This window comes from Heterocephalus glaber, unplaced genomic scaffold (genome assembly GCF_053883595.1).
Source record: "Heterocephalus glaber isolate CG9 unplaced genomic scaffold, H.glaber_assembly_v1.0 deba00001504, whole genome shotgun sequence".
Classification (NCBI taxonomy): Eukaryota; Metazoa; Chordata; class Mammalia; order Rodentia; family Bathyergidae; genus Heterocephalus; species Heterocephalus glaber.
In genome coordinates this window covers 5030431-5055064 of record NW_028258324.1, presented here as the reverse complement: position 1 = coordinate 5055064, position 24634 = coordinate 5030431, and the positions used below count along the sequence as shown (strand labels likewise).

At 37.6% G+C, this 24634-nt stretch overlaps 1 protein-coding gene across 9 annotated transcripts in view; it reads right to left on the bottom strand.

Moving 5' to 3' along the window:
* Dock3 (dedicator of cytokinesis 3) overlaps window positions 1-24634 on the bottom strand; it is a 633495-nt gene that overhangs the window by 105665 nt on the left and 503196 nt on the right. For all 9 annotated transcript variants that reach the window (XM_004834160.4, XM_087186904.1, XM_087186907.1 and 6 more), the window contains 4 exons: window positions 24167-24250; window positions 23000-23100; window positions 7277-7358; window positions 2995-3165 (listed from right to left, as the gene is read on the bottom strand). In XM_004834160.4, the coding sequence (XP_004834217.2) occupies window positions 2995-3165; window positions 7277-7358; window positions 23000-23100; window positions 24167-24250 (438 nt within the window). The remainder of the gene's footprint in view (window positions 1-2994; window positions 3166-7276; window positions 7359-22999; window positions 23101-24166; window positions 24251-24634) is intronic.

The following is a 24634-nucleotide window of genomic DNA, read 5'->3' as shown; positions in this document are numbered from 1 at the left end:
ACTATGGTCTGATAATATACAGGGGATAACTTCAATTCCTTTGCACTTACTTAAACATGTTCTATGTGTGAGTATGTGGTCTATTTTTGAGAATGACCCATGTGCAGCTGAGAAGAATGTGTATTCTGAGTTTGTGGGGTGGAAGACTCTGTAAACATCTGTTAAGTTCATTTGTTCAAGAGTTCGATTGAGTTCTAGTATTTCATTACTTATTTTTTGTCCAGTTGATCTATCTACTTGTGTCAGTGGGGTGTTGAGGTCCCCCACTACAATTGTATTAGTGCATATATGACTTTTCATGTCTGTTAGTGTTTGTTTTATATAGTTGGGTGCACCAGTGTTTGGTGCATAGATATTTATGATTGTCATCTCTTCCTCTTGGATTCTTCCCTTTACAAGGATGTAGTGTCCTTCTTCATCTCTCTTAATCAGTGTTGGTTTGAAATCTACTTGATCTGCAAAGAGGATAGCTACTCCTGCTTTTTTTTGGGTTCCTGTTGCATGGAGTATTGTTTTCCACCCTTTAACTTTCGGTCTATGAGCTTCCTTTTGAATTAAGTGTGTTTCTTGTATGCAGCATATTGTTGGATTTTGCTTCTTGACCCATTCTGCCAGTCTATTTCTTTTGATTGGTGAATTGAGACCATTAACATTGATGGTTATAAACTGAAACATATTGACTTGTCATTACCATGACTTTTTGTTTTTGTTGGGTTTTCCCCCTTTACATTTAATTTCTTGTCATGCCAGATGGGTTCATTCTGCTTTGCTTCCTGGGGTTGTGATCCTCAATGTCTGTTCCTAGGATATTGTGTAAAATTCCTTGGAGTTCTGGTTTGGTATTCACGAAGTTCCTAAGGTGCTCTTTGTCATGAAAGTATCTTATTTCTCCATCCATTTTGAAAGATAGTTTTGCAGGGTACATCAATCTGGGTTGGAGGCTGTTTTCTTTTAGGGCTTGGAATATGTCACTCCAAGCTCTTCTTGACTTGATGGTTTGTGTTGAGAAGTCTGCTGTGATTCTCATGGGCTTTCCTTTGTATGTGATTTGTTTCTTTTCTCTCACTGCTTGTAGAACTTTGTTCTTCTGTTGTGTTTCTGGAGTCTTAACAATTATATGCCTATGTGTAGATTTTTTTGATCAAGGTTATTTGGAATCCTATATGCCTCACTTATCTGTAGGTCAAGCTCTTTTCCCCTGCTTGGGAAGTTTTCTGCCATTATTTCTGTGAAGAGTTTTTTTATGTCATCTGCACTCTCTCATGTTTCTTCATTGACTCTGATCAGTCGTATGTTATTCTTCTTTGCATGGTCTAGCAGCTGCTGGATTGATTTCTCGTGTTGCCTTATAATTTTGAAGCAGTTTTTCTTTTCCTGGTCATTAATTGCAATCTTATCTTCTATATCTGAAATTCTGTCCTCACATTGGCTCATTCTGCTGTGTAGACTTTCAATGGAGTTTTTCATGTCCTGGAAATCTATTTGCATCTGTTTTATGGATTCCAGTTGTTTCCTATGTTGGGATTCCATCATGTTCCTAAGCTCCTCTCTAGATTTATTAATCATGTCTTGCACTAGGAGCACAATTTCTCCTGTTATCTGAGAAATTATTTCTGATTTCATTTTTTCCAGATCCCCTTTTGTTGCCAGTTCAGTGGGTCCAGGTGGTTGAGTATCAGAGTGCTCCATCTCATTTCCCTTTGGGGTTGCTGTAGGTGATCTGGAAGTCTGGTTTTGAGACTTATTTATGTGTTTTCTCATTTCGACTGGGGGTGGGGTGGGGGGTGCTGTTGGCACCTGCATGGCTCACCTCCTCTGAGCTGGGAGAGGTGGGCCAGGGGCCGGGAGCAGCAGTAGCGATGATGGCCTGAAAGCCCCTTCCTCTGGGTTGGGAGCGGTGGGATGGTTGGCGGCCCAAAAGCCCCTTGCTGTGGACCAGGAGCAGTGGGACGGCGGCTCAGAAACCCCTACCTCTGGGCAGGAATTCTTTAAATGCTGAGAACTTGATTAGCTCCAGTACAGTGGTCTGGTGGTCCGGTGTCCTCTGCATCTTTGCAGTGTGGAACCAGGTGGCTGTACAGAGAAGAGCCAAATGAGTGGGGGCGGGGGGGTCCAGTGGATTGCTGCCGGGGTGCAGGCTGATTCCGTGTTTTCAGCGTGACTGGTGACCTCGGGACCGCGTCCGCAGACCTGCCTGTCTGCAGCGGGCTGATTCGGTGTTTTCAAAGCAACTAATTCTTTTAATTCTTTTGGGAAGATACCCAGCAGGGGAATGGCTGGGTGAAATGGGACCTCTAGTCCTAGTTCTCTGAGGTATCTCCATACTGATTTCCAGGGGTCGCACCAGTCTGCACTCCCATCAACAATGGAGAGGTCCCTTTTCCATTTGCAAAAGATCTATCTCCCTATCCAACACTGATATTTCTAAGAATTTAATCTCAATTCTTTATTTTATTTCATTTTTACTTTTTGGTACCGGGGGATTGAACTCAGGACCTTGCACTTGCGAGGCAGGCGGTGGCACCACTGAGCTAAATCCCTGGCCCTTAATCCCAATTCTTAATTACAGCTTTCCAGTTATCCCTATCGTTTTCCTACTTATTCTATTCAACATCTGGAATGGACAAGTACTAATCAAAATTTTAAAAAAAATAGTGTTTAATTAGAACACAAAATTTCCCTATAAATTCTGAATATCCTCTATGAGTAAGATGATCATAAATATCTATAGTATGTTGGTTTAAAGAGGGTTCATTAAAACACATTTGTGCTGATTCTCCAATATAAGGCCAATAAGCCATTTTATACCTGGAAGCTGAGGCATATCTGGCTTCAAAGTAAAAGCAGCATTTTGTTAAGTGTTTTCTTTTAAGTCATCCCTGACCCAATACACAGGATCCTGGCAGGGCTTCTGCAACTTTGGAAACTAGAGGACAAAGAAATTCTGCTAAGATGTCAAGGAACTAGTAGAAAACTTCCCTGCAGCTCACAGACCTGAGTGAAAAGGAGTGTTTCTGAGTTTCTGCTATCCAGACTGAGCACAAACCGAATGGACTGGAAAAGTTCTTGAATGCTGGACCGGAATTGCTCCTCTTCCATTCCACATGTGGCTCGTGAGTACAGGATCCGAGACTGCACGATGAACTTGAAAAGGTATTCCAAAGCCTGGAAGTATGGGAGGAAAAGTAATGGAGTGGCACTGAAAATGCCCAGGAGCTCATATAGCAGCAAAAGAAAAGGAAAATAACAACAAATTCTACAGGTAGTTCCAACTACGGCATAGGCACTTTATATTTTAAAACTTTTTTCTTGTAAATCTAAATTGTCACTAAACAGCAGCTGTCTTCTTAGAGAATAATACAATGATTTCAAAACTGTTTTCTCAGGTTCTAGAATTTAAAAAGCCATTAATTAGATTGTTATGGAAAGAGGTGAATTTTAGAAGAGTCAGGATCAAAAGAAAATTAAGCTTCTCTGTACTTATTTATCTTTGAAAATACAAGGCTCCAAAGGCAAGGATATAATTAGTCTTTAGTTTATTAAAAGAAGGAACAGTTTTTTAAGGAGTCTTCTGCATCTCTGATATAGTTGGGTACTGCCATAGTGCCTTCCTTCTTGCCAGAGGTCACAGAAATCTGGAGAAAACCTATCTCAGGTTGCATAGTAGCTGGTAGGCCTGACATATTCACTTTCCACCCATATTCAACAAGGACATCTACCATAAATAGTTCATGAACAATATAGAAGGCAAAGACCCCCTCAAATGGATTTGGAGCAGAATGTGATTCTGAGGTATCTTGTAGCTTGCCTTATGGTTATGAGCAGAATAATTCCCTTTAAGAGAACAGATTCAAGATCCAAGACTGTGCTTTCTAATCAAAGAAATGCCATAGATTTCCAGACAATGTAAAGGCAGAGACACTGGATGAAACATGTGGGTCCTAGTTACTAGTGGGTGAAACATGTAGGTCCCAGTTACTTGAACTATATAAAAGATATATATATATATATATATATGATTTTATTACAAAACACCACTTACTGATCATTCATTTTTCTAAGCAACACAACTGTAAGAACAGGACACTTCTAAGATTCACTAGTCCTTGCAGGACAGAAAGATGACCTGGACAGAGAGAGCCTGAAAGTGGTTTTCTTTATACATAATGTCTGAGCTTCCTCATCATTCTATGGCTGCATATTTTGTCACTTCTGACAAGGGAAAGGAAACTGGCTAGAAGTTTCATGTTCAAGGTCACTATAACTTTTAGGTGATCTGATGCTAACAGCTTGTACCTTCTAGTTTGTAAGTCTGAAACACAATCAGGTAAGTACTATCAAATACTGTACATACTCACAGCTGACTATACTGTCCTTATTCTTTGAAGTTGCCTTTGGGATTATGTTCTTTCAATACAGCTTCTGTTCATCCCAGAGCACAAACTAAAACCCATGTGCAGTCTCCATGTTCAAGTATGAAAGCTTGTTTCAGGACTACCTCAAGTTGCTGTAGTGCTTGTACTTCTGTAGTGTCTACTAGATATCATATCCCTGGACAGGCTGGTCAAGCAGTGGCACAAAGTAGGGGCACATGAACAACTTGCTCACTGCCAGACTTGCTCCCTGTTCAATCTGAACACAGCTCCGTGGTCAAAGCAGAGATCTTGAAATCAGTGGTGACCCTGACTGACTGAAATGGTCCTCTTAAGTGATAGGAGTCCATTTCATCATGATTAATTAAGTGGAGCTTTCAAAAGGTGTCAGGCCTGTTCTTAGGAAGTGTCCAGGGACAGAGCTGGAGTGTCCTGGCTTTCAGGCTCTGGAAGGGGTGCTGGCACAGCTTCTTTTTTCTGGGCTGCCAGAAACTCATGAAGTATCCTTTCTATCTGTGGCTTGAAGATGTGGTTCGCATCTACCACCTGAGCTATAATTCTGTCCACTCCAACATCCCTGACTGAACCACATTCTGTCTCGGACTATTTTGTAGTTGGTTTTTGTTTATTGTAGGATTTCATTCTTGCATGTCAGATGTGTCCATGCAAAATTATCCATTTTCTGCCTCAAGTTTTGGTAAACTGGCTTGGTGTCCAAATCGGCCAGGTAGTCTCTGTAGAAGCTGTCAGGCAGGCTCTGGATCTTCAGCTGCTTCTGGCCAAACAAGGCCAGGTTGACAGGGACACCACCCACCTCACACATTGCCCTGCCACAGCTGTGGCTGCCTTTGGTCATACCTGCACCCAACCCAGGAGAGAAGCTCAGTCTGTTTTCCTCTCTGAGGCAGAGAGCCCCAAGGAGGCAGCTGAGGAGGTGTTAGTAGTGGGGGCGGGTGGGGAAGGCAGTGGTGAGTGCCTCCTCTAGGCTGAATTCTAGTGATTCTCCTGCTTCAGTCTCCCTAGTGCTGGGATTACAGGTGTGTGCTGCCATCATCCCCCCAACCCCAGCTTACCTAGGCTTTTAAACATGTTTCCTCAGCCCGGAATGGTTGTCTCTCAGCTCTCATTTTGGCTCTAAGTGGCCTCTTCAGGGAGGATTTCCCTAAGTCTATGATTTAAAGTATCCCCTTCTCTCTCATTGGTTTATCTCATGATCTTCTCTATTTCCTTTACATCATTTATCAAGTTTTTATTATTAACTTTATATATTTATGTTTTGCATATTTATTGTCTAACTTAACCCCATTTGAAAAGAAGTGCTATGAAGGGCTAGCCTTTTTTGCTAGGGCCCCTGTTGAATCCTCAGGGGCTAAAATAGTGTCTGATATGTGTAACAAGTATCAAGAAATATTGGCTGAATATGTGATTCTCAGGAAATTTCTTCTATGGAGATTTCTACAGTATCCTTAAGCAAGTAATCACATGAAATCTTTTGCATTTAACTCAACTTTTATCCTCTCAGTCTTACGTTAGGTATTTGACAGGTGCTAAGGTGCTGAGAAGAACAGAGCTCAGGACCTGTTTTATTCTACACCTGGATTTATGCCTGCCTCTTCTTAGAACACTAGGGATGTGTCCTTCAAAAGGATGGGCTGGTTTTATTCATCTTTAAATCTTAGCACCCAAAACAGATGTTGACTACTCACTAGACATTTGCATGAAGCAGGGTAGAAATGAGACTTGTAGCCTCAGATTTTCATAGAAAGTGTAGAAAAGAGGCAGGGTAAACAGAGATCTATAATTTGATTCTGCCCCTTCAGTCTGATGATTCTTGAGAAAATATGTGTCATGCTTATTACCACACGGACAAGAAGAACAAATCACAGGCCCTGTACTTAGTGAAGATAATGTGATTATTAAAAGAAGATAAAGAAAAAGCAGAACTACTTCTTTTATTGCTCTCTGGAAAAGGTGGGGAAAACATGGTTTAAAAAGTAACTTAAAAAAAAAAGAACTCCAATACCAGAAAAGACAAGAACCAAAAGAGAAAGTATAGTGTTGCTTTAAGGAAGTTCCCAGAGGACACAATACTTTCTGGAAAACATTTGAGCAACATAAAGGTTCCCAATTTATATGTGGTTCTTTATAGCAGAAGCAGTAGTCATGAAAAGAAGTCAGGACAGTGGAGAACTCACAATGAGGGCAGTCCGGTGTCAACTGGAGCTATACAACAATGCAAGTGGGCTGCACTGTCAGGGAACCTGTTCAAGCAGGGTGCTGATAATGGTCAAGACCATGCAAGGATTCCGGGCCCTTCCTAAGGCCATAGTTTTAAGATTATCTTCTTTTCAACGTACCCACATAGAGTACATCCCCCTCAGCTCTCTCTCTCTCTTTTTAATAACTTACAACAGTTCCAAAAACAATGTTTAGTAACCAACAAATAAGGAAATAATATTGGGAGATCTTAATTCTAATCAATGATGCTACCAATACTGGCTAAGAAGGAGTTAATTATAGTTTAGCCAGTGGAAGGGTGGACTGATACTATCAATAAAAATCAGGTGGGTGAGGATGGCCAGAAGCCATGTGCACATCACCTTTACTTCCAGCATTAAGATAAATTATCAGGCCAGGGATGTAGCTCAATGGTGCTGTGCCTGCCTGGCAAGCACAAGGTCCTGAGTTCAATCCTCAGTACAGAAAAGAGGGGGGGGGGAGAAATTATTAGGCATATAATAAGGTGAGGTGAGGAAAGAGGAATTAGGTGGATTAAGGTAGTGATTCCTAAAAGCAGCAGTGTACTAAGGTGTCTGCACTCATCTTGCATACTATACCACTGAGATTACTTACAAATAATCACAGTAGTGGCTCTTTTATCTATAGTAAGCTCAGTACGTTACCCGCATGGCCTCCTGAATGTGGTCCTGCCGAATTAGTTCTGCTGAGCAGTCCATATACCACTTCAAACAGCGAATGAGCTCCCTGGGGAAAAGAACAGTTACAGAAATCCCATTTTAATCCAAAGGCAATACAACCTGAAATGTTCAGTCAAATAGGAAATTTAGCACTATCAAATAGGAAATAATATTCTGCTGATGAAATAGAATAAAGTGATGGATTCATTATAGCTGTGGAATTTTCAGATCATGAGATAGACATTTTTGTCCATAAGGAATTGTTACTTAAATCAGCAATTATAATCACTCTTTCCCACTTTCCCTTTCCCAAAGACTTGTACTAGGTATATATTTTGTTTTTTCTTTAATTGCCATGTTTCCTGAACAACACTGACTAGTAAATAGTAGAGTTTGAATAAAAGGTCTTAATCTTATGTGTCACCTCATCCCATCCACCTCTTTTCTTGAGGTCTAAGTCACCTGCAAAGAATGAGATTAGAAGGTCAAAAGGTCTACATATTTATATGTGACCACAGAGGTCAAGGGCACAGGTTGTGTTCACATCTGGGTCCTATCAATATCAAGCTCTGAATCCTTGGGCAAGTTATTTAATCTCTCTGTGCCTGATTCTTTTCATTTAAAATATCGTGGGAATAACTGTGTACCTTAAAGTTACTGTGAAATACTAATAGGATGACACATAAAGCCCACAGCACAGTATCTGTTCTCTAAAGTGACATCAAAACTAATGACTCTGCAACCTTGTGACTGTTGGGTTTATGTTTTCAAAAACTGTGCTAATTTCATAGAAGAAAATGGTGATTTATTATTGCTTTAATAGTGTTAGATTACTTGTTTATTCCCATATTTGTTTACTAGTTACCACTCTTGTAGATTGTCTTTTCATTTTCTTTGAAATTTATTTCTTGGCCCTGTATTTAGCTATTCACATGTTTCTCATAGAAAAAGCAAGATTTATTATTAATAGCTTTACCATCATTCTTTAGAAGAAGAAGTGTGGGGGAGAAGTGTTCCTTCTTTTTTCTGCTTTAATTGTTTGATGTAATTTATCAGTTAAAATGTATATAAGCCTACTGTTGTCATACAGGTAGGTTTTCAAGCTAGGAATATATTTTCTTTAATAGGTGCTATTCAAATTTTATATTTCCTCCAGAGTTAGTTTCATTAATTTGTCTTTCAAGGTACTTCTTAGAAGTTGTTAAATTTATTTCAAAAAATATTTTTGTAATATGCTTTCTATATCCTTTTAAATTCTATAAAATCTGTGCTAATGTCTCCTAGATCTTAATATTGTAATTTAAAAAAATGTATAACTGATATTGTGTAGCAGGAAGAAAAGGTCTAAAAGAGCAGGGGAATTGGGAGGGGTAGCGGAAGGGAAAAAAGGGAAAGGAAAAAATATGAGAAGAGGAAAAAAATGGAAAAAGGTCTTTGCAAAAAGGGAAGGGTGGAGGGGGTGAAGGGAGGGCAAGGGAAGGGGAAAAAAAATAGGAACCAAGATACTCATGTAAAGGTACAAGATCCCAATGATGAATGTAACTGTATTTTATACCAAAAATGTACCAATAAACTTAATGGGAAAAATAAAAAAATTTTAAAAAAAGGAGAAGTGTGGCAACTAGTTTAAAATATCAGCTGAAAACCCACAGCTAATATCAGATTTAATAATGAAAGATTGAAATCTCTTCCTTTAAGGTTAGGAATAAAGGCAATGATGCTTGCTTTTGCCACTGTTTTTCAATCTATACTAGAAGTCTGACCCACAGCAATTACACAAGAAAAAGAAACAAAAAGCATCCAAATTGGAGAAAACAGAATTGAAATTTCCCATTTTCAGAAGACATGATTTTCTATGCATGAAGCACCACAGATTTATAACAAAACTGTTAGAACTAATAAATGAATTCAGCAAAGCTGAAGTATACAAAATCAAAACAGAAAAATCAGTTGTATTTCTAGATACTAACACTGAACAATTTGGAAAAGCAAACCAAGAAAACACTTCTATTTATAATAGCATCAAAAAGAATAAAATAGTTTGGAATAAAAATAACCAAGTAGCTGAAAGACTTGTACACTGAAAACTATACAATGTTAAAAAATTAAAGAAGACACCAATAAATTAAGATATTCCATTCCACATTCATGCATTGGAAAACTTAATATTGTTAAGATATCCATACTACCCAAAGTGATCTATAGATTCTAAGCAATCCCTATCAAAATGTCAATAGCATTATTTTTGCAAAAATAGAAAAATCCATACTATGATTCATGTGGAATTTCAAGGCACCTGGAATGGCCAAAACAATCTTGAAATAAAAGAACAATGCTGGAGGTATCACATTTCTTAATTTTAAAACATAGTACAATGCTATAGTAATTAAAACAATGTTGTGAGGAGCAGCCAAGATGGGTGAATAGAACTATCCGTCCAGTAACTCTGGGAAAGAGGAGTAAGGGCAGTAAAGGAGAGACCATATTCTGAGGAGAGAAAGAAAACAATTTAGGGAACCCATAAAGAAGTGATTGGAACCCTAAACAGCATGGAGAATGAAGATAAATCAGAGAATCAAAAGGACAATTCAGAGAAAAGAACAAAGTAATATGTAACCTCAGCCCTACCTCCCTGGTGATGATGGTGCGGGCACAGGGAATATGATGCTACAGGTATAAGGTAAGTTGGGAAGTACAAATAAACCAATAATAACAGGAGACTAGCAGTCCCAACTTAAAAGCTTTAAAGCCAGTTTAGAATTTGGTCTAAAAGTGATCCCTCTGCTTCAAAGAATGTACTCTTCACTTTTCCCAACCCCTAGAACTCAAACTCTCGTAAGAGCAACTGCTAGATACCATCTTGACCTAAGCAATGGTAGGGGAGTGCTTGGCCCTGTCAGAAGACTTGAGCTGGTAAGTGCCTCATTGGGTGGAAAATAATGACCTGCAACTTCAGAACAGTGGCTTCCATGGCCATAATCCTGAGATCTGTCCATACTTGTCCCACAGGGAACTGGGGACTACAGCCACCATTGTAGGATCCTGGTTTTACTCGTACTCATGCATCTGGATATTGCAAAAGTCCTAGCCAAACCTTGTGCCAGTATTAGTGCTCCCCAGTGCAATCTACAGAACTCTACCTCAGCCTGAGGATGGTAAGATACAGCTGCAAGGCTCTAGTCTCATCCATGCCTGTGTGTCCAGAGATGGGAAAAGTTCTGGCCAAGCTTTGTAGATCCAAGCCCCATCAATGTGTTCTCCCCTGATATGATGTAGAGGAGGGCCTTTTGTACCCCACAGTCTCCAGACAATGGAAACTGCTGCAAGATCCCTGTTTCACCCATGTCAGTGCACTGGAAACTGGAAAGGCTCCTGATCAAGACTTGTGGCTTTACAAATGTGGTAACCAGGGCCACAATTCCTATCAACACCTGAATATGAATAATGAGATCTAGGAAAGTTCTCCAAACTAGTCCACAATCTTGGGACCGAAGCTGCTGATGCAGAAAGCCTCAGTATCACTCAAGCTTGTCTCTGGAGACTAGAGGAAGGGAAATCCATGTTCTTCAGTTCCAGGACTCTACTTAATAAAACTGCAAGAAACAAATAACATGCCAGATGTGCGGACGTCAATGTAATGACACAACAAATATCGAAGGACACACCTACAGAAAAGAATAATAATTCTACAGAAATAGGTATGAGTTTAAAGGAAATCTATGAGATATGCAAAAGAGAATTTAAGATAATGATCCTGAAGAAACTCAGTGCAAGAGAATGTGAGTGAACAATACCAAGAAATGAGAAAAACAATGCATGACATGAATGAGAAATTCACCAGAGAGATAGAATTAAAAAAGAACCAAAGAACCAATCAGAGATCTTGGAACTATTATCAATAAAATCAAAGGTATAACAGAGAACTTCCATAACAGATTAGAATAGGCCAAAAAAATTTTTTGTTCTTGATAAATTATAGACAAAAAATGAGAAAGATATGAAAAAAAACTACATAAAAATGAAGAAATCCTATGACTTAAAGGGTGTAGTCAAGCAACTAAATATATGCACTGTAGGAATTCCAGAAGACAAAGAAAAAGGGAAAGGGACCAAAAATCTATTTCATGAAATGATAGCTGAAAACTTTCCAAATCTTCAAAGAGATATGGGGACATCCAAACACAAGAACCTCAAAGAATCCCTGGTAGATTCAACCAAAATAGATCTTCACCAAGGCCTATTATAACCAAAATGTCAAAAATACAAGACAAAGAGAACCCTAAAGACAGCAAGACAAACACATCAAGTCACATGTAAAGGAAGGTTCATCAGATTTAGAGCAGATTTCTCAGAAACCTTACAGTTCAGGAGAAAATGGGAAGATACACTCAAAATACTAAAAAAAAAAAACCCCACCAAAACAAAACAATAACCGCCAGAATACTATACCCAGAAAAATTATATTTGAAAACTGAAGGAGAAATAGGCTTTCCCAGATAAGTAGAAACTGAGAGAATTCATCACCACCAGGCCAGCCCTATGAAAAGTACTTGAGGGCCCAATATTAGAAATAAATTGATGATAATTACCATCATTAAAATAAAAATTTTTACAATATATGATTAAAAAATACAGTGAAGGGCTGGGATTTAGTTCAGCAGTGCTGCTGCCTGCTTCGAAAGCACAAGGTCCTGAGTTCAATCCCCAGTATCAAAAAAACCAAAACCAAAACAACAAACAAACAAAACAGTGAATACTCACGCTGATGCTATCCAACAGAAAGGTAGGCTTGTACAAATATTATGATGTATTTTCATTCACCTTCTTCACTGCATCTGGCACCATGTGACTTTTGGCCCTTCCCCAGAGTGAAAATGACCATGAAAGGCAAACGTTTTGAATTGATTTTGAATTGACTGAGGCAGTCACACCAGCACAAGTAATATCACATGAGAAAGAAGACTTCTAGAACTGCTTCAGAAAGTGGCAAAACAATGAGATAAGTGTGTTCAAAGCAAGGGAAAGTATTTTGAGAAGGATTAATGGCAATGTATCTTTTACTGTAATGAAATTTTAAAAGTTTAAATATTTACCATATATTTTGATCGTACCTTGTCCTTGAACATACAATACTCACTGGAAGAACAGATACACAAAAGAAAAAGGGAAGAGAATTAAAATTCAGCATGGCAAAAAACTACCAAGTCACAAAAATTAATAAAACAGGTGGGAAGAAACAAAAACATACAAAGAGAATACAACTTAAAAATGAGCTGGGCATGTGGTGCATGGCCTGTAATCCCAGCACTCTGGGAAGCTGAGAAAGGAAGATTGCAAGTTTCAGCTTAGCCTGGGCAACTTAGATCTTATCTCTAAAATGGGGGGATACTGGGGGTAAAGCTCAGTACAAAGGCCCTGGGTTTAATTCCTAGTACAAAATAAAACAAAATGACAGGAAGAAGTTCATATTTATCAACAATAATCTTCAATGTAAACAGATTAAACTCACTAATCAAGACAAACTTGCTGAATGGATTAAAAAAAACAAATCAACTATATGTTGCCTGTAAGAAATTCACTTCACAGGCAAGATCTACATAGACTAAAGAGAAGGGTTAGAAAATGATGTATCATGCAAATGGAAATAAAAAACAAGCAGGAATAGCTATACCCATATCAGATAAAACAGGCTTCAAATAAAAAACTGTAAAAGGGACAATGAAGATCATAATACATTGACAAAGGCGTTAAACAAGAATATATAACAATTATTTACATATATGCATATAACACAGTATGACCCAAATAACATAAAGCAAATATTAAATCTATAGGGAGAAATAAATTTTAATACTATAACAGTGGGGAACTTTAGCATCTCACTTTCTTCAGTGGACAGATGACCCAAACTGAAAATCAACAAAGAAACATCTGAGTTGAACTATACTGCAGATCAAATGGATCTAACAGATATTTACAGAACATTTCATTCAATAGCAAAAGAATACACATTCTTCTCATCAGCACATGGAACATTCTTCAGAGAATCCTAATGTTAGGCTATAATCAAACGTCAATAATATTGTTTTATTTTTTATTAAAAAAATTTTTTTTGGTACCAGGGATCAAACTTGGGACCTTGCACTTATGAGGCAGGCGACAGCACTGAGATAAATCCCTGGCCCAAATGTCAGTAACTTTTAAAAAAATGAAATCACATCATATATGTTCTGAGACCACTAAGAATTAAAATTACAAACCAATAAAAGAATAATAGGAAGCACACAAACACATGGAATTGAATAGCATACTCATAAAAGACCAATTGGAAATGGAAGAAAGTAAAAGGAAACTAAACACATTTTTAGAAATTAATGAAAATGGCAACATGATATACCAAACTCTGTGGGATACAGAAGATGCAGTACTGAGAGAGAAGTTGATAGGAGTAACTGTATGCATCAAACTAGAAAGATCTCAAACAACTTAACAAGGTGCCTCAAAGACTTAAAAAAACAAGAACAAACTAAAGTTAGTAGAAGGAAAAAATAATAAAGCTCAGAGGAGAAATAAATAAAAATTTAAAAAGTACAAAAGATTAACAAAACGAAGCACTGTTTTTTAAAGATAAACAAAATTGCCAAACTTTTAACTAGAATAGCCAAGAAAAACAGAAGATCCAAAAAAATTAGAGATGAAAAAGGAGATATTACAACTGATACCACAAAAATACAAAAGATTGTAAGAAACTATGAATATTTACATGTTAAAAAATCTAGAAAACCCTGAAGAAATGGATACATTTCTGAACACATATATCTAAATTGAATCGAGAAGTAAAAAATCTAAACATAGAAACAATGAGGTTCCCATCTGTCTCAATCCGCGCCATTGCGCTTTCCGTGAGGGAGAGCGTGAGAATCCTGAATGGGGAGAAGCAGAATCAGAACGATCTGCGGAGAGTGATAGAGGAGGTGTTGGTGTGGTTAGCGACATGCCTGTGATTCCAGAGGAGCAGGAGGATGCACGGATTGTTAATGCAGTGAGCCTTGCCACGATGGGTGAAATGAGGGAAATCGGGAATTACACTTTTGAAGATGCTAGGAAAAGATGTGGAACTTGGAAGATAATTCTTTAAAATATGCAGGAAAGGAATAAAATGGAAGGGTGTTTTTCTTGGAGAACATTTGTCAGATTTATTTGATCAAGAATTTGAAGATTATTAAATTACCACCTAAAATGTTTGAATCAGAAGACAATACTGATGAAGAATTGTTGATTAATGAATCAGGAAGTGATAGTGAACCTGAAGATGATTTTTCAGAATTATCAGATGATGAATTTCATTCAGAGAATGAAGCTTCACACCATTCAGAGAATTTGTTGAGGTTAATCTGGAAAATCCAATGCCTACTCTTCCTAAGTTTCTGTGCACCAACACACCTAGTGTAAATTTGTCATTTAGACAGGATACAGAGCCAGATAGTTTACATTACTTTGAATATTTCTGCAATTCTAAAATAATGTAGTTGATTACAATAGAAACTACCATGCAGTTCAATCAAAGCCTTCTGGAATTTTAGAGAAATTTTTACACTTGGACTCAAAACCAATAGGTAATGCAGAATTTTCTTCTTTTTTTTTTTTTTTGCTTTCCATAGTCTACAAGGAATTACATGTAAGTCAATATGTGAGTGGTACTGGTCTAACAAAGATTGCATTGAAACACCTTTTTTCAGTAAAGTGATGTCACAAATGTTTTACTTTACTGAAACGTATTCATTTTGCAGATAATTCTACTTTCAATGCTACTCGAATCTTTAAGTTATGGCCAATTGTTGAACATCTCAGTAAAAAGCTTTCTACTGCACTTACACTTGAGAGAGATTATCACAACTCATGAAAGTCTAATGCTATATAAGGGTCAGTTGGGATGGATTCAGTTTATGCCTCTAAAAAGAGCTACATTTGGTATCAAATCTTACATGTTTTGTGAATCCAAATCTGGATATGTGGTCTTAATTTACATTGGAAAGGGCACAGTACTTGATAACATCTATAAAGATTGTTACATGGGTACACGAATTGTTTTGACTCTTGATGAAACCACTTTTGAACATGGGACATTATCTTATTATAGACAATTTTTATACTTCTCCAGGACTCTGATATTATTTTACCATACAAGATGGACACATTTGGGACACTGAGTCTGAATAAGAAGTGCCAAGAGATCATTCCAATTTTAGTATATGTGCTGCTGAAGCAAGCACTAGTCTCAAAAGAGCTGCAAAAGAAAAAAACTGGGGCCAGGGATTTAGCTCAGTGGTTTTGCCGCCTGCTGCACAAGTGCAAGGACAGGAGTTCGATCCCTGATACCAAAAATAAATAAATAAATAAATACAAGAGGAAAAAACTGAAAAAGGGAGAAATGTCAGCCCATCAGAGAGGAGAACTTATGCAATGAAAAGACATATTTCCTTGTCAGCAATTCATAATACAGAAATGATAGATTTTTAAAGAAACAACTTTAAGGATTCTAATAATGGTCAATGATTATAATAATTCTTTTTTTTTTTCTGATACCGGGGATTGAACTTGGGTCCTTGCACTTGTGGGACAGCCAGTGGAACCACTGAGCTAAATACCCTGCAATGATTATAGTAATTCTATGAGTGGTATTGACAGAGGTGACCAACATTTAACAAGTTATCCTGTCATTTACAATTTAGATTTGGTCTAGTAGACCAAATAACTGAAAAATACAGGACAGTGGAACACCAACCAACACCAAAGTGTCTTATTATTGGTGTCTTCATTCTTACCTTCAGTGGGTAGACATTTTATTGAAATCATACCACCCACAGGACAAAAGAAAAGGTCAACACGACAGAGTATTCAAAGAAAGACAATACAAAAGGAATTCAGAAAGACTACTACTGTCCAGATTGTAACATTGAATTGTGTATTGAATGCACTGATATACCATACACAGAAAAATTATGGGCTAAATTTGATAAAATTGTCATTTTTATATTTGCTGTTATAAAAACCCAAAAATGCGATTTTTAGTCTTCCTGTATTCAAACAATTGGACTAATAAGTGGTTAAGTCTACATTATGAGCCATATCAAAAAAGACTGATGAATACAAAAAAGATATTTCACATCTTTTAGTTTTGCACCAGAAACAAAGCCACTAATGATTGAGATGGAACGTTTACTTCTACTTTGAAGCCATCAAAAACCTAACACTTTGGCTTCAGGCAGGCTGAAGCATTGGGAGGCCGTTGCTGCTTTAGAAGAAAGTGGTAATGGCAAAGAAACTGAAAATGAACATTATGGTTCAAGTAAAAGTTGGTTTCATCCTTTCAAAAGGCACCATAAATTGGTTGATGTGAAGCTGTTTGAAACACCAAACTTAGATGAAGATGATACTGTGAAGTTAGCATCCATATTGCAAGATATCAATGTCCTTGCATTGCACAGCAGGGTAAGAACCAACTGCAAAAAACAAGCAGGGTTTGGATCAGTGTTACCAAAAATAGAGCTGACTAGGGGTTTTGGCACTGCTGCCATTCAAGAGGCAATTGTACAGCCAGAGAAGCTTAGTGAAGGCAAACCTATTGGCATGAGAAGGGTTTGCAACATAAAAGATGACTGTACCTCAGAGGAAGAGATGCTAGCAAAAGCCTTCACATTAAAAGAACTCAGTTAATTTCAAGATAATAAAAGGGCAAAGGATAAAATTTTGGTACCTGATCCAAATTTAGGAGTAGGACAATTGCCACAGCAAAGAAATGACACTCTTTAAGTAATACAACAGGAAGGTAAATCCAGTTCAAGCCACTTGATAAATGATGAATGAGTAAGGATGAAATTTTCAGTGTTTCTAATATTTTAAATTATAGCATACTAAAAATATTAGCCTTGTGTTATTACAAAGCTAGATTTCTTTTTTTTTTTTTTTTTTTTTTTTGGTACTGGGGAGCAAACTTGGGACCTTGCGCTTGCAAGGCAAGCGACAGCACCACTGAGCTAAATCCCCAGCCCAAGAGTTACATTTTTGACTGGGAACCCCCCTCCCCCGTTGGGACTCAAATCCGGAACTCTACCACTAAGTTAAATCCCCAGCCCTTTATTTTTTGTTTAGAGAAGGTCTCGCTAATTTGTCTAGGCTGTCCCTGAACTTGTGATCCTCCTCAGTAACGGGAATTAAAAGGTATGGACCACTATGCTTGGCTATTTTTGACAAAATTTAAGGACCATCACACATTTCCTCATAGGTTAAGATTGTATTGTAGCTTCAGCTTGCATGGTCAAAGCCAGTACAAGCTAGAGAACCTTCCTAATTATCCAAACAGGTCAGATCTACGAATGTGTTTGGTAATTGCTACTTTTCATATTGTTCTTGTATGCCACTATATCAAAGCTTTGAAATAAAAATTTATAATACCGAATGTCTCATATTTGGACTTAAATTTTAGGCCAAAAATAAATAATAGAGATTGACAGATTTTTCCTGTAAAGTGCCGTTTGAAGGCCATATGATCTCTGGTGCAGCTAATGAGTTTGGCCTTCATAGCCAAAGGAGACAGTAAATAACCCCTGAATGTGAATATGTTCCAATAAAATTTTATTGATGGACACACACACACATACACACACATACACACACACACTGAGTAATGAAACTGAAGCAGTAATTAAAAATCTGTCTGAGGCTGCGGATTTAGCTTAGTGGTTCTGCCGCCTGGCTCACAAGCAAAAGGTCCTCAGTTTGATCCCTGGTACCAAAAAAAAAAAATCTGTCTAAAAATGTCTAGGACTTGATGGCTTAACAGCTAAATTTGATAAAACTTTTATGGAAAAACAAATCCCAAGTTTTCTTAAACTGTTAAAAAAATGACATGGAAGGAAGTTTGCCAAACTCTTTTTAGAAGACTAGCATTACCCTTATATCAAAACCAGACAAAAACACAGCACACAAAAAAATTATAGACCTATATTTTTGATGAACACAAATGCAAAAATTCTCAAAAAAAATTAGCAAAATCAAACAGCATATCAAAAAGATAATCCCACCATGATCAGGTGGGATTCATCCATGAAGTGCAAAAATGGTTTAAGTGCAAATCAATAAATGTGATACATCAACAGATGGAAGGACCCAAATCATATGATCATTTCAATAGCTGCAGAAAAAAACATTTGGTAAGATTCAATATCCCTTCATGATAAAGAAAACCCTCAACAAATTAAGTCACAGAAGGAACATACCTGAAAATAGTAAAAGCTACATATGAAAAACTCATGGTCAATATCATACCAAATGAGGAAAATTGAAAGCATTTCTTCTAAAATTGGGAACTGAACAGGATTTTCACTTTCACCACTATTTAATATAGTATTGGAAGTTATCAAGAGCAGTTAGGCAAGAGAAAGAAACAAGCAACATGGAGAGGATGAAGTTAAATTATCCATGTTTGTGGATGACATGATTCTCTACATAGAAAATTTAAATATGCCATCAAAAACTCGTTAGAACTGATTAACAAATTCAGTAAAATGTAGGATACAAAATCAATGAGAAACTAGCATTTCTATGCACAAACAATGAAGTTGCTGAAAAAGAAATTAGGAAAGCAACCCCATTCACAATGGCTACAAACATATTAAGGAATAGATAGCAAAGGAAGAGAAAAATCTCACAATGAGAACTATAGAATGCTGATTAAAGAAAACAAAGAACATAAAAATGGAAAGATGCCCTGTGTTTACAGATTGGAAGAATCCACATTGTTAAGATGACCATACTACTCAAGGTAATCTATAAATTCAATGTAATTTCCATCAAAATACTAAAGACTTTCTTCACAGAAATAGGAAAAAAAATCCTAAAATTCATACAGGACCACAAGATCCAGAATAGCTAAAGTGATTTTGAGGGGGGTGCAGTGGGGGGAAAGGCATCACAATACCTGAATCAAGACATACTACAAAACTATAGTTATTTAAACAGTATGGTATTTGCATAAAAACAGATACATGGACCAATGAAATAGAACAGAGACCCCAGATATTACTCTATGCTCATATAGCCAACTGACTTTTTTTTCTGTACTAGGAATCAAACCTAGGGATTTTCTACTACTGATCTACATCTCCAACCTTTTACATTTTTGAAACAGGGTCTTGCTAAGTTGTCCAGGTTGGCCTTGAACTTGTGATACTCCTGCTTCAGTTTTCCATATAAACTGGGATTACAGGCATATATCACTGTACCCAGAAAGTCAATTGATTTTTGACAGAAGTGCCAAGGATATACAGTGGAGAAAAGACAGTCTCTTGAGGAAATGGTGTACTGGTTAGCCTTCCTGTTGCTGGAACAAAATTTACACAATTTAAAGGAGGAGAGGTTTATTTTGGCTCATAGTTGTAGAGGTTTCAGTTCATGGTCAGCTGATTTCAAAGCAGAAACATCACAGTGGAAGGGCATGGTGGAAAAAAGGTGCTTACTACATGGTGATCAGGAAACAGAGCACAGAAGAAAGCCAGAGAGAAATATACCAAAAGCACATCTCCAGTGACCCACCTCCGAATGGACTCTACCTCCTAATAGCACATTCACCTATGAACATCAGCAGATTAATACACTGATAAGTATAGGGGCCCCATGATTAAATAACCTCTTAAGGCATCTTTTAATCCAGTAGAGTTGACTGGCACAAATGGTGCTGGTAAAACTCAATATACATATGCAGAAGAATTACACCAGATCCCTTTCTTTGATCATGCACAAAAATCAACTCAAAATGGATCAAAGACTTAAAACTTAAACCTGAAACTATGAAATTACTATAAGAAAACATAGGGGAAACACTTCAAGACACTGGTGTAGGAATCAAAGTTTTAAATAGTACCCCAAAGTACAAGCAGCAAAGGTATGTAAAAATAGACAAATAGGGGCATACCAAACTAAAAGCTCTGTGCATCAAAGGAAGCAATCAACAGGATTAAGAGACAACCTACAGAATGGGAGAAAATATTTGCAAATGTTATGCAAACAAGAGATTGACATCCAGAATATATAAAATAATAAAAAAGCTGAGCACCAAAATAAATCAACAAATTAATTTAAAAAGCAATTTTAGAAATGGGCTATAGAACTAAAAAGAGAAATATGGCTGTGGGAAGGGAATGAGCCACCCACACCCACAGGAAACCTCAGCTATGGAGGAGACAGCCTGGGGCTAGAGACCCTGAAATTTGCCAAAGCTGTGTTCACCTCTGGCCAATTCTGCATCCATAAATTTGCACCCTGGCCACAGTCACAGGCCAACTCTGAACCTGCTCTGAATTTTGTTTCCCTTGGCACAAAGTTGCAGAGGCACTGACCTGATCATGAATGAGGCCAATTCTCTGGGACAGAAGGTAAGGCCAGAGGGTTAAAAACTCGAGGGGGAAACAATGGACTAGACAGTGCTAGCCCTAAGAAAAGCCCATAGATACTGTAAATTGCAAAAGCAGTGTGAAGTTGTACTCCAAAAGTGACTCCTTTCTCACAGCAGGCTAGAGTCGGAACAAAAATTCAGTGCAGAGCCTGCCATATTTGAGAGGGTGTAATCAGGAGTCATTCTGGTAGAGGTCAAAACTGAGCCACAGAACTACAGAACAACTTCACTTCAGGATTTCTGGTGTTAACACTACCACAGTGACAGGGTGAGAGACAGCCACAAGAGACAAATGCGGAGAGGGTAAACTATATCCAGCACAGATACCAATGATCTAGTTGCTTTCTGCATCTTCCAACATGAACAAGGAAATGCCTTGGCTTGGACAACTGCCACAGCCTGAGGTATAGGGACACAGGGGCTTCTGGAATAAAGAGGACACTTCATAAACCCATAGACCACAAAGTTAGGCAGAGAAAACCATGACTTGCTGGATTCTAAGACTTTAGATATTGGAAAGGAATCATCCATTTAAAAATACAGAGGAATATTTTCTTTACTCAAATTTTTTTCCTTCATTGCTTTTCTGGGGCTTGTAGCTTTTTTCTTTTAATTTTTCTTTTATTTCTTATTTTTTCTTTATTTTGCTCTCTGTTTTTTCATTTTTCTTTTCTATTACTTGAATATAAATTTCCATTTACTTCTTAATAGGAGCCTTTATCTCACTTTTCTCTCCTTCTCATTTTCTACTGCTTAATTTTTCAAATTTTACTTTTTTTCAGTCTCCTATTCCAAACCCTTTCTATCTTTACTAGTATAAGCAATAAGCTTTCTCCCTTCTTTCTCTCTTTTTTCCTTTCTTCCTCCCCCACCCCCCTTTCTTGGTACTGGGGATCAAACTCTGGACCTTGTGCCTGCAAGCAGCGGCACCAGTGAGCGAAATCCCCAGCCCACCAATAAGCTTTATTAATCTTTAGATAGTTAACTCTATGCTACTACTATTGAATTCTTTTATATTGTTAGTAGAGGTATACTCATTGCATTTAGTAGATATTTACTATATGTCAATACTTGGTTTGCCTTGTGTTTTTACTGTAATTATAAATTTCTTTTCTATAGTTCAGGGTGGTACATTCTTATTTCTTATAATATATTAATATCTGTTTTGTCTTTAACACTATTATTGTTGCTGATTTTGTTGCTATTGCCAGTGTGGCATAGGTGTTGCTATTAATTGCTTTTTTCTGTGTGCCACCTCTTAGACTGCCTTTGTGTCATTAATAATACTGTGGCTCATTCCTGGAGAAGTGGGTGCTGTAATAATTACACTGCATCTTCCTTTCCTAAATTAATAAAGGTGGTTGGATCGTGGGATAGAAGCAAAGACCTACAGTTATGCCCAGAGTGCATCACTGAAAAGCAAACACTAACAAGGTCTTTACACTAACAACAAAGTCTTTCCACTATACTCAACCTGTAAACCTCAGCATACACATAAACAAACAGAAATATGAGAAGACAAGGCAACAAAATGTCCCCAGAAACTCAACTCTCCTAAAGCTGATCCATGGGGCACTGATGAGAAGGAAATCAGAAGCCACACAGAAGAATTATTTAAAATGATAAAAGAAGAGATTAAAAAATAGATCAACAAGGTACTTGGTGAGCTCAAAGAAGATATAACAGATAATGAATTTAATAAATAAAACAATCAGCAAATTTACAGAAGACACCAAAATTAGCTAGCTGACCTGAACAAAAGGATATGAAACATGAATGACCAGTTTAGCAGAGAATTAGACTCCATAAAAAGATATCAAAAAGAAAAAAATATCAAAAAGAAATCCAAGAGATTAAAAGTTCTGTTGAAAGTATAGGCAGCAGAAGTGACCAATGTGAAGACAAAGTGTCAGAACTAGAAGATGGGCCTGATGTTGAAGACCATGTACTCAGAGATACCTTAAAAACAATGAGAGAACACAAAAAATGGATCCTACAGACACTAGACAATGAAAAGAAGACTAATTTAAGAGCAACTGGAATTAGTGAAAAATCAAGAGATAGGACTAATCACAAAAAACCCATTTACAGAAATAACAGCAGAAAACATTTCAAATACAGGAAAGAATTTAACATATAGCTTACAGAACCTCAAAAAAAGGGCAGCTGAAGAAATGGTGGTTGCAGTTAAACTTTTTAAAAGCTGACTTTCTGCTCAAACGCAAGTCCTAATACTGATACCAAATGTAACTTACTTGTATGCCAGGGCTCCAGCAAAATGCTTCTGGATATATGTGTCCATCACAGGTCGAAAGTGAAAATACTTTATATCTCGAAGAAGGTTGATGATGAAAACCTGGGGGAAATGGAGAGAGTAGGTCACCAAGGTTTGCTGGAGGCCGTGGACTTATCCCTAGCAGGAAACAGACTATTGCTTCTTTAAGGAGTGGCAAACTCTCAAGTGTTTCCCATAGTGTTTCCCGTGAATGTAAGACTTTCACTGTGTGTCTGTCTTGTTATTTGTCTTCTTCCCACCTCAAGCCTTCCAATGCACACCTGGAGTTCATTAGCTTGTGCCTGTGTTACTCTGAGCCTCACAATAATGCTGAGTGATACAATATGGATTTAGGACAGGTAAAATAATATCTAGATATGTGGCATAAACACTAAGATTTCCTAAAAAACTGTAAAGTGAGGAAAACAAAAAGATTGTTCTCTGAGATAAATCAGGATGTGGAAGGCTGTGCCCTTCAGAAATAGGGCTAGTGGCCAGGTAAGGAAGGAAGAAGAAAACCCAGAAGGGCAAACTGTGCTAGTGTGCATTTCAATTCCTGTTTCTGTTCCCTTCTATCAGGTAGACTGAGGTGTCTTCTTAAATATACAGCCCTCCTTTGCGACTGGATATATTAAGCAAAGTGCATTAAACATTCAAATAACTGCCCATCCTCACTAAAGCAACCTTCTTAGACCCTGGTTCTGAAACAGCTACACAGAGGGACGAGATCTGGAGACACTTGGAACTGCATAGCCTTTGCAACCAGTGGGAGCATCTCCCTTTCCTGGAGGTTACATCCCACCTTGTCAGTGAAAAGCAGGCATCTGGTTTCCTCTATTAGCCTCTAGGCCTCTTGCTGGTACAGGCCACTATTTCAAGAGCCAGGCAACCCTACATTAGTGATGAGGTTGTGGATCCAGAACTATAAAGTCAAGGTATAGACTTGACCAAGCTGAATTCTAACTTGATCTTAAAGGTATCTGCCTGAAAGCACAGTAGGTTTCCTTGGGTGACACGCCTCAGTCTTCAGTTTCTATTGGATGCATCTGTACTTCCTGCTCACTCACTCTAATAAGCTGCATCCTTTAGACTTTCTGAAATGTGACAGGGATAATTAATAAAAACGAAAAATCAGAAAATGACTTACCAGAGACTGAAAAACCAACAGGCCATATTTCTCTGTATTATCATCCAAAATCACAAAGAGTGTATCTAAGATATCCTGCAGAAACTGAAATCATATAAAAAACAAAGGGTTCAGGTCTCAGGACCTTGCATGCATAATCAAACTTCCATACACTAATGAAATTATCTCCCAATAAACAAAGTGAGAGATCTCCTGGTATATTAAAGCATGACTTAAAAATTGTGTAGTACTGTACCCTGCACCTAGCTAAGGGTTAACTAGATAAAGTTGGAGTGTCTGCCTATAGCCCAAGGACCCTATTAGAGACTTACAGAGGCTCTCCTTGTTGGGTAAGGCAATTATGTAAGAAAATAGGACACCCATGCAGAATAGCAATTTTGAAATAAAAAAGATTCAGTAATTCTGATGCCAGATTCATTTGAGAAAAAGCTCACTTTCCTGGGATCCCAGAGATCAGTAGTTTCTTGT